Source organism: Microcebus murinus, chromosome 13 (assembly GCF_040939455.1).
Source record: "Microcebus murinus isolate Inina chromosome 13, M.murinus_Inina_mat1.0, whole genome shotgun sequence".
Taxonomy (NCBI): domain Eukaryota; kingdom Metazoa; phylum Chordata; class Mammalia; order Primates; family Cheirogaleidae; genus Microcebus; species Microcebus murinus.
In genome coordinates, this window is record NC_134116.1 from 21,652,347 (window position 1) to 21,662,692 (window position 10,346).

Genomic DNA, 10,346 nt, shown 5'->3' on the forward strand with positions numbered 1-10,346 from the left:
CCCCTTTCTCACACATGTTCTTTCTCAAAATAAAACAGAGCATGTGGTGGTGATGAAATTTGCAATCCCACCCTCCCAGAACCCAGTCTCCTCAGGATTTTTCATTACACAGGCCAGCAATACACTCACTGTCCAACCCTCATCATTTATTTCTGGTTTTGTTCAAGACCAACTCCCTCTCACTTAAAAAAGCACTTACCCTAGGCCGGGCGCGGTGGCTCACGCCTGTAATCCTAGCTCTCTGGGAGGCTGAGGCGGGCGGATTGCTCAAGGTCAGGAGTTCGAAACCAGCCTGAGCAAGAGTGAGATCCCGTCTCTACTATAAATAGAAAGAAATTAATTGGCCAACTAATATATATAGAAAAAATTAGCCAGGCATGGTGGTGCATGCCTGTAGTCCCAGCTACTTGGGAGGCTGAGACAGAAGGATCGCTTGAGCCCAGGAGTTTGAGGTTGCTGTGAGCTAGGCTGACGCCACGGCACTCACTCTAGCCTGGGCAACAAAGCGAGACTCTGTCTCAAAAAAAAAAAAAAAAAAAAAAGAAAAAGAAAAAAAAAAAAAAGCACTTATCCTAAGTAAATTGTGTTTTTCTATGGGATTTTTGAGATCTGAAATCGGTACTTTGTGAAGTTGTCTGTCTTGGATTATTTGCCTTGTCTTCTTTCATAGGTTTTTTTTTTTTTTTTTTTTTTTTAGACATGGAGTGAGAGGGGACTATTTTTGATATTGTCTTGCTCTGTCATCTGGGTAAAGCTTCTCTTGAAAATGCCAGCCTGCTGAACACTGCTAAGGAGACAGGAGGAAAGGTGTTCTCCATAATTTATCTATATATCCCCAATTTCCAAGTTCCCCGGGAGTAATGAGAATAAAGGGACAGAAATTTCAAGAAGATGAACATGTAGTAGTAACTAGTGCAGCTGTTGGCTCCTGCCATGACTGTGGAACTCAACAGCTCATCATGTGTTTCAAGCTTTTTGGGGACCATGTGTTTGTCATTTTTCCCCTCTTATGGGGGCTGACAGGAGCAGGACCTGTGACAAAAGGCTAAGGGTTGGCTGCTGCCGCAGTTTACTCATTTCCTTCTTAGCAGGACAAACAGGCTGTAGCATCCTTCCATGCAAGGATGAGCTCATGGATCTTCATTGCACTTGCTTAAGAACAGAACCCCAACGTTCTCTAACCAGCTCTCAGCTCTTGGTGTTTTGGGGTGATTACTCAGCCTCTGCACTTTAGGGGCATCACCTTCACTGCCCTTCCATCTGGTCACCTCTCAGTACCCCACTGGTTTGCCATCTTTGCTGTGGTTTATTGCCTCCATGGTTCTAGAAAAAAATGGCAAAGTGGCCATCTGGATGAAAATCCAGTGAGAGAGAGGAGAGTGCAAAGAGGGAGGAAATGATTCAGTTCTCTTTGAGAGCCAGGTATTCTCTCCTCTTCTATGGAAAAGAAAGAGAAAGAGAAAGCAAGTCTGATGTGGCCAAGGTATTTTTTTTAATTCTCCAGCAACCTCATTGCTGCCTCCTAGTGAAAGTTTTAGAGTTGAAAAGATATCATTTACTGGGGAGGACTTAAGAGGGAAAAGAGGAAACTGAATTTACACAGACCCATAAACTTTTTCTGAGAGAGTGTCTCTCAGTTTCTCATTAGACACATTTATGATCACAGGTATCACTGTGGCCACAAGGAAAATACAGACCCACACAGATTCTACTGATCAAATTATACTGTTCTCTAGTTGCTAACAAGCAAGAGTTGACAAGATAAAGCCCATCAAACTTATAATAATTCTCTTTCAGTTTATTTTTCCTTCACTATTTACTCATACAGACTATTGCATTTCCTATACCCTGCTATTTTTCATCTTTAAGATAAAACTGTGCAAGAACAAAAATATAACACTCTATCAATTCAAACAATTTCTTGATATGAGGAAATTAAAACTGAATCCACATTTTGGTACATATGAATAAAAATGACTGGAAAATTTACTTTGTTAAAAGCTCAACCAGACTCAGGCAAGAGGTGTGAAGGCTGGCTAATAATTGTGATGCTACATTGCCTTCCTTTAATGCATGGCTTAATAAGAGCTTTCTCCTTAGTTGTGAAGGATTAGGCCAAGAATATCGATCCCCTTAAAAACCAAAATTGAAAACCAAATCTCTTCTATTTTGAAATATGTGAAATTTTATTTGGTGAATAGATAAGCACATAGTCCAGTTGCTTTTTGTGACACCTTTGTTTTCCACAATTCAACACTCTTAGACTTAAGAACTTCCTCATTTTGGTCATTTACTATCACTAGACAGACTTAAGAACTTCCTCATTTGGCTCATTTACCATCACTAATACTTCAAATTTATACTGGAAAACCTATCAACGAACTTTACATATTTTATTTTTATAAGATATTGCATATATAAGCATACATTTCAATCATATATACAAACATTTCTTTCCAATGTAATAATTTATTGCATTAGATTTTTAAACTTAAATTTGAAGAGTATAAAATAATTTAACTCATCAATATAAAACGTTTTCTCAATCCTCATCCCTTTTTATGTGGCAAGATAATCATGATTAGATTCAACTTTATTCACAATGTTTAGTGAATAATAGTTTTTCATATCTTGTGTCCCTATAGATATGTTCTTTGTGTGACAGCGTATAATATTTTTGTCTCAAACCTATTATATGAGTTAGTAGGTTAAAAGCTCACAGAGGATAATTTTGTAGTTTATCATCACAAAACAGTATATTTAATATTCTAGTCTATGTAATTACACCTGCTAGTGTTTTAACATTGCTCCACCCAGAGTCTATGAATGACAGAGTGTCTTACAGAGTCTGTAAAGGAATATGGTTCTAGAGAAATCAGTGCAATTGTTTTAGCAATTTAAGGGCATAACTGATACAAAATAAGCATTTATAAATGTGACATCCTAAGAAAAACACCAATCCCCATACATACCACAGCTGATTCACAGTTCTATGTTATCACAACTCAAAATTTTTAAAAAAAACAATCACTATTCTTTTATTAAAATGAACAAAACAAGCCTAACTCTTAAATAAATCTGATGGCCTAAACCTGTTTTTATTTAAGTTCATAATTACTATCAATGCTTTTTGTGTGTGTGTGTATGAATTGAACATAAATCACACGAAGACTTAAAGAGTTAACCGTTTATAGAAGTTCCTACTTGCACATAGCACAGAGCTAGGTCAAATCCAAACTGCCAAAGAAAGAAGGGAAGCAAGTTCTCCCTGAAGGGCAGGCCACCTTCTGGCCAGACAGATCATGTCCTAAGTGTGTTGCAGCATACCAAGAAGTGAGAAAAATATGCACACGGAATTATGCTGTTTGATGTCTGCATCATGTCAATTTTAAAGAAAAAAAAATCACCCCAATTACTAAAGAAGAAAACTGGGCTTAAAAGCCTAAAAATATTCCCACAGAGTGATTGGTATGTTTTACTTCTTTCTTTCCCTCAGAGAAACAATTTATACTACTTATTGATTTTAAACACCTTCGTCCTATCTGTGCATTTAAATGAGATACTGTAAGTTAACTGTACCTTAAAGAGATCAGCATATAGATGGTTCTTGGAGAACGGGGTTCAAACAAAACAAACCAACCAAAATGTTCAAGGACCTGAATAGTCAAGAATGCATACTCTCAGCCTGGGCTAGGTCCTTTTCGAAAGGGTTGCCAAGAGGACGCTTAAACCTCCCGAACTATTTTTCATTCCACTACCTCTGAGGGGGTGCATCGCCCGTGCAAGAAACTGCGGAAAGCATCTGTTGCAAGTAACAGCTGGCCCTCCAAGGAAAATGAGCACTTTCTTGCTAGGTACAGTCTCAGACATTTTCAAGTATGATTCTCCCCCCTTCCCCAGGCTTAACCCTCTTCCTCCGTAGTTTGAGAGGCTGTCTTCCCCGTGCGTGCCTCCTTCTTCCTCGCGACAGAGGCTGGCAGAGACGCCACCGGTGCAGCCGCGCGGGCCAGGCCTGGGTAGCCGGGGATGACACCCGGGGTTGCCGACGCCAAACAGTGCGCAGACTCCGCGGCGCGCTCCGGACTCTCCACTCGCCTCAACCTGCTCTCAAGTGAAAAGGAGTGGGAGGAGGAGTATTGGGAGGGGGCGGAGGGGATCTGTTAATTCGAGGTCCTGGGGGTGTGGGAGCGGGAGGAGGCTGCGCTGGTCCCTCCTCCCTCCTGGAGTCCTGGGCTCCACCTCCTCCGCACGCCCCCAGATATACTCACTCTCAGCCCCGGCTGGACATGCACACCCAGCGCCGGCTTCGGGCGCTTACGCACGCAGGTGGCGACACTCACCTAAGCCCGTGCAGAGGGCTCCAGCCGCTTCCGGAGCGGCGGCGTGGCGGCCGGGGCCAGGAAGGGGCCCGCTGCGCTGCGGGAGAGGGGGAAAGCGGGAGCTGCCCCAGCGCGGACCTGCGAACCGAGGTGATGGCGCGTTTTCCTTAACTCTCCTCCTGCAGCACCTCGGCCCCTGCGCCTGCTCGGCTCCGGCCGGAGGACCGAGGAGAGGGGCCCGGGCGAGGCGTGCACGCGGGCGCACGCTCCCAGGCGAGCGCGCCGAGACAGGCGCGGCGGCGCCGGCGCAGGAAACTTGGGCGAAGTTAGTTGCAAGTGCCAGGCGGCCGCCGACAGCAGCGAGGAGGGGACACGGCCGGTGCCGGGCCTGCCGCGCCGCGCGGAGGCTGCGGCGCCCTCCACGCCCGGCCTGCTCCGGGACCCTAGTCGGCCGGCGCGCCCGGAGGGCCTCGGAGCGAGCGGAGCCAGCATGGCCCGGGGGACCGGGGGACGCAGCGCCTCGGCGAGCCGGGAGAATTGCCTCTGAGGCCGGGCGACCTCAGGCTTGCTCAAGCCTCATCCAGCCTCTTTCCTCGCCCCTCCCGTCCAGCAACCGGAGAGAAGGACTCGAGAGGCAGGTGCTGGGGGTCCAGCTTCCCCCGCAAAAAATCAAATCCCAGCTGACTGGGGGGTTCCCATCAGCGTACCCTACCCTGAGCCACGAAGACGGCTGGTGCTGCTGTATTTGTGTTTATATCCATTGCTGCGCTGTGTTCCCGTGGCGCGCCCGGACACTCCTCCGCCTCCCCCTCCTCCAGGCCCACCTCCCCTCCTTCCCCACCCTATCTGCTTCTGTCAAATGAAAAAGTCACCGAGGAGAACCCAAACACTCCAGCCGCCGAGAGCCCCCTTTGGCACTTGGCAGCACGCGGCGGCGGGCCCCTCGGCTCCGCTCGGTGGAGCGCCCGCGACGCAACTTTCGGGGCTGCTCTGCATTTAAGAGAGAGCCGACAGCGGAGGGGAGAGCTCTGCCGGGCAGCGGAGACCTGCGGGGACCTCGAGAGCAAACGCAACCTGGGAGGACGGGCCGAGAGAAAGCACAGGGCCAACCGCCGCTGCGGGGTGAGGGAGCACCGAGAAGTTGCAGTGTCCCGGAGAGGATTTTTCCGAGCGCTCGCGGGAGAGACCAGGGCGGCCCGGGGCTCGTCCCCGGCCCCCTCCTCCCGGGCGGGAGCGGCGCCTGGGCGCGAAGCGGGGCGCGGCGAGGGCCGGCCGGCCGAGCGGGCCCCCCGGGCAGCCAACATTGATTTCCTCCGGGCCGAGGGCGAGGGCCCGGGCGGCGGCGGGCTGCAGCCGCGGCACGGCGATAGTATGTCCAAGCCGGTGGACCACGTCAAGCGGCCCATGAACGCCTTCATGGTGTGGTCGCGGGCTCAGCGGCGCAAGATGGCCCAGGAGAACCCCAAGATGCACAACTCGGAGATCAGCAAGCGCCTGGGCGCCGAGTGGAAGCTGCTCACGGAGGCGGAGAAGCGGCCGTTCATCGACGAGGCGAAGCGCCTGCGCGCCATGCACATGAAGGAGCACCCCGACTACAAGTACCGGCCGCGGCGCAAGCCCAAGACGCTGCTCAAGAAGGACAAGTTCGCCTTCCCGGTGCCCTACGGCCTGGGCGGCGTGGCCGACGCCGAGCACCCGGCCCTCAAGGCGGGCGGCGGGCTGCACGCGGGCGCGGGCGGCGGCCTGGTGCCCGAGTCGCTGCTCGCCAACCCCGAGAAGGCGGCCGCCGCCGCCGCCGCCGCCGCCGCGCGCGTCTTCTTCCCGCAGTCGGCCGCGGCCGCCGCCGCCGCCGCCGCCGCCGCCGCCGCGGGCAGCCCCTACTCGCTGCTCGACCTGGGCTCCAAGATGGCAGAGATCTCGTCGTCGTCGTCCGGCCTCCCGTACGCGTCGTCGCTGGGCTACCCGACCGCGGGCGCGGGCGCCTTCCACGGCGCGGCGGCGGCGGCTGCAGCGGCGGCCGCGGCCGCCGGGGGGCACACGCACTCGCACCCCAGCCCGGGCAACCCGGGCTACATGATCCCGTGCAACTGCAGCGCGTGGCCCAGCCCCGGGCTGCAGCCGCCGCTCGCCTACATCCTGCTGCCCGGCATGGGCAAGCCTCAGCTGGACCCCTACCCCGCGGCCTACGCCGCCGCGCTATGACCCCGCGGGCCGCCTCGCGAGCGCCGGCGCGCGCACGTGTACATATGTCTAGGTACGAGCTCTGCGCCCGGGCGCCCGGGCGGGGTGTACATACGATGTATAGGTGCCTGGCCGAGGCGGCGACGCCAGTCGGGGCGCGAGTGGCCGAGCGCGCGAGTGCGCGGGCGAGCGTGCGTGTGCATTCACAGGATCGTTTCAGACCCGCAGCGACTTCCAAGCGGGCGGGCGTATCCGGCAGCAGTTGGTGTTTGCTTTGCACTTCGGGACCTGTTGCGTTTTGACCCACGCAGGTGGAGTAACTTTTTGACATGTTGGGCTTTCCAGTTTTGTTTGTTGGAAGTTTCATTGTCGGTTTTGGTTTTTTTTGTTTTCGTTTTTGTTTTTCATGACCTCCGCCCCTCCCACCCCACCCCCAGGTCTGTTTTGCATGCACTCCGTTCAGATGTTGGGTCTGAAATGGCTGGCACCCGGGAAGAGCTGATCTCGGAGTGGGGTGGCTCTGAGCAAACTTGCTCCCTGGAGTGTGTACTGTGCGAACTCTGCAGATCTCTGTTCTCTCAAGCAGAACCCCCAGCCCGGACCCATGCTTGACCGGTGACCGGCTCCAATCTGGCCTTTTGTATGTGAGGTGATCACGGTTTCTTTTGTTTATCACGCCATATGCAAATCAGAGCAAGAGCTCTTTCTCGAGAGCAAGAAACGCAGACAAGAAATATGTGTGAGATGAAAGTTGTCAATTGGATTTTCTCCCTTAAAACAAACAAAACTACGAGAAGTCTCCTTGAGTCCACTCGAGAAGTCTCCCTGAGTCCGCTCGCTTGGATTTCTGACACAAGTTTACAAAAAGGGAAAAGGCGCGGTTCCTATTTTCCCCTAGGGCTGATTTCACCTTAAGATTGTAAATGTGTACATGTCTGTGAAAACCTTGAGTCTTGGAAAATGTGTTATTTTCATTGCCCTAAACTTTGAGTCGGTTTTAGACTCAAAAACATTTTGAGCAAATGTCAAAAGTTAACTTTTAAAAATTGCGGAACTATTTCAGAATCGCAATTTTATCGAAGATTAAATCAGACTTTTTTTGTCTGAATGGTAATTATATATTTATTATTTAGCAAACCTGAAAAGAAGCACAGAATTGTCTCGACAGATGTCTCATTTTCAGCGAGCATTTCTCTCCCAACTTGAGCCGTTTTAAAGTGTTTTGGAGTTCCCTCCCTGATTGGCTTATTTTTTGAGATCACCTGCAATTCATTTGCAAATTATGATAAAACACATTTTAGGAAAAAGATCCTTCCTCAAAGCTTTTTTTTTTGTTCCTTTTTAAATGTATATATTTTGACTAATGTTTGTGAATGAAGTTGGCTAACATGTAATTTAGTTTCATTTTGGCTTTATGTAATATAAAGTTTTTAAAAATTTAAATATTGGTTTTAACCTTTATGTGTAAATGGTTTTCTTGTGTGATCTTCTAATTTAATATTAGACGTCTAAGCTATATCTGTAAATTAGAATCCGACTATCACTCTGTTCATTTTTTTTGAACAAAGAGTTTAAATAAAGCCTGAACCAGGGAAAAGAGAAAATCTTCTATTTCTTGTTGAGTTCCTAACAAGATTTTTATCTGAATTGCCCTTACGTGCCTGGTCCAGGTGAAGTGTAAGGTATCCTCCAAAGGCACCCTTTGTTTCACTGTTGAATAGATTTACTAGGAAATCTAAATCAAGCCATTGTTATTCAGAGCCAAAAACCTGATTTATCACATTTTTAATCGTGAATAGGAAAGAAGATAAAAAGAAAAACCCAAGTAGTTGTATTATCTTTTTTTAAAAAAAAAGGCATTCATGAACTACTAGAACAGAGCCCATTGAAGACATCCAGACTGTTCAAAGCATTTCACCAGTTTCCAGTAACATTTTAAGAGGAGAAAGTTGCCTGACCACTTTATCTTGTTGGTTAGGAGAGCCCCACCACTTAAATCAGTGTAATTTGTTCACCTATCTTTGGGACGTTCCTTATTTACACCTTAACGTTTTATGTGGAAGGATATTCACTGCTAACGACAATATGGCAACTTTGGGCTTTATTCTGTCATGCTAATAGCATTGAAATAGTAGGGTAACACATTCTAACGGAGAGTGTTGGATTTCCAGGGCTAGACAAGTTTCCACTGAAGGAATGTTTTAAATCATAAAGGATTTTAATTTCAGATTAAGAAATGATAGGGCACCAAGGAGAGTATCAGAAAAAAAAAAAAAGACTATAGGGAGATCTACCCCCACCCCCCACCGAGATGGAAATTCTCAAGATAATATATGTATGTCTTAAACTAGTTCCCCTATTGAGAGAGGCCATCTCTAGAGCTGCACATCTTTATAAGCGACCCAAGTCTTTAAAGCCATTGTTTTCCCACAACGGAATAATATTTTAAAAACCATGAAAAGTTTTGGAAATGTGTGGAATAGGCTCTGCTGGTTTGACCCTGATTCACTAATTAAAACGATCCCTCTCCTGTTATTCCCCGAGCTCTTTGCAATATTATAAGTTAATTCATATGGTTCTGAGCGATTATGCAAAACTAATTTGGACTGTCCAGGGGTAATTATCCCTGACACGGTTAATTAAATCCTTTCAAGGCTTCGTCTTTCCCTTTTGTAGCAGCCCATCACTTCTCAACACGGAACTTCCTGCGGCTCGCTGGAAATCACCCCAGCCCTAAATCTTAGTTACTTCCCCGAGCCTTTCCAGCTCGGCCCCACCGGCCTGAGGATTCCCCGCCCCCTCCCGCCCCCTCCCCTTTTCCCAAAGATCGGCGTTTTCTGGGAGAAATGCTCCGAGTGTTGAAGAATGAGAAGACGACTAGAAAGACGGGTGACGGGCGGGGGGAGGCTGCCGGGGGAGCGCAGGGTCACCTCGCCACAGATCGTGCGGCTGTTTGAGGGCCTCCGCAGGCCCCAAAGACTCGTTTATCACCCACGCCGACTCCAGTGGTTTTGCTAACAAGTCGGCGGGGTTTGCGCCTCGAGAGAGCGTCCTGCCAAGCTAGACTGTGCAGAAGGAAGGGGTTGGAGTCGGGGGAGCGGCTCTGGGGCGAGGGGGCGTGGAGAAAGGGCCAGGGGTGGGTGGGCGCAGCAGTCTTGAAAGTGACCCGCAAATACAGCGCTGGGACAAGGCAAAGAGCTGCTGCTGGCTCGCGATCTCTAGCTCCATCTCTTTAACTCTATTTTTTATCTATCTCCATTTCTTGGTATTTCTCCATCTCTCTCTCTCTCTCTCTTTTCCTTCCTTTCCTTTCCTCCTTTCCTTCCTTTCTTCCTTCTTTCCCTTCTTCTTCCTTTTTTGCTCTTCCAGTTTTGTTTCTTTCTAAGGTTAAAAAAAAAAAAAAGTCATGACATTTCTTTGGTAGTCCCGGTTGCCTAAAAGCTTTAGACAAGCCTGGTATCCAAGGGGCCAGGCATGTTGCTTTGCGCTTTGCTCAAACAGGTGGAATGGCTCTGTTGACGCAGGAAGAAACGGTGCTGGGGGTGGCGGGGGGTGGGGGGGACGCTGCCACGCGAGGGGGTGGCTTTGGGGGAGCAGAGGAGCTGGCTGCTATTGTCACTTCCTTTGACAATGCCAACCCCCCTCCCCTTCCCAAGAAACTGGGACAAAACAGCGCGGGGCTTTCTGTCACCCCGGGGCTCGGGCTGCCTTGGCGAGGGGCGCAGGAGACGCAGAGCCGTGCAGCCGCGTCCCGGAGCGGAGAGGGGACCCGCGCGCCAGCCAATCAGAGCGCGGCTGGGCGCGGGCGCTCCCGGCCGCCGCGTCCCCCGGGCCGGCGAAGTTCCC

At 49.7% G+C, this 10,346-nt stretch overlaps 1 protein-coding gene across 2 annotated transcripts; it reads left to right on the forward strand.

Moving 5' to 3' along the window:
- Positions 1-4,767: 4,767 nt before the first annotated feature.
- Positions 4,768-8,480, forward strand: SOX21 (SRY-box transcription factor 21). 2 transcript variants are annotated; one of them, XM_012769746.3, is made up of 2 exons: positions 5,648-6,127; positions 6,194-8,480. In XM_012769746.3, exons 1-2 carry the CDS (start codon positions 5,691-5,693, stop codon positions 6,519-6,521), a joined length of 765 nt encoding a protein of 254 aa, XP_012625200.1. In that variant the 5' UTR covers positions 5,648-5,690; the 3' UTR covers positions 6,522-8,480. The 2 variants fall into 2 exon arrangements, with proteins under 2 accessions (XP_012625199.1, XP_012625200.1); XM_012769745.2 differs by having other exon boundaries at positions 4,768-8,480.
- The last annotated feature ends 1,866 nt before the right edge of the window (positions 8,481-10,346 follow it).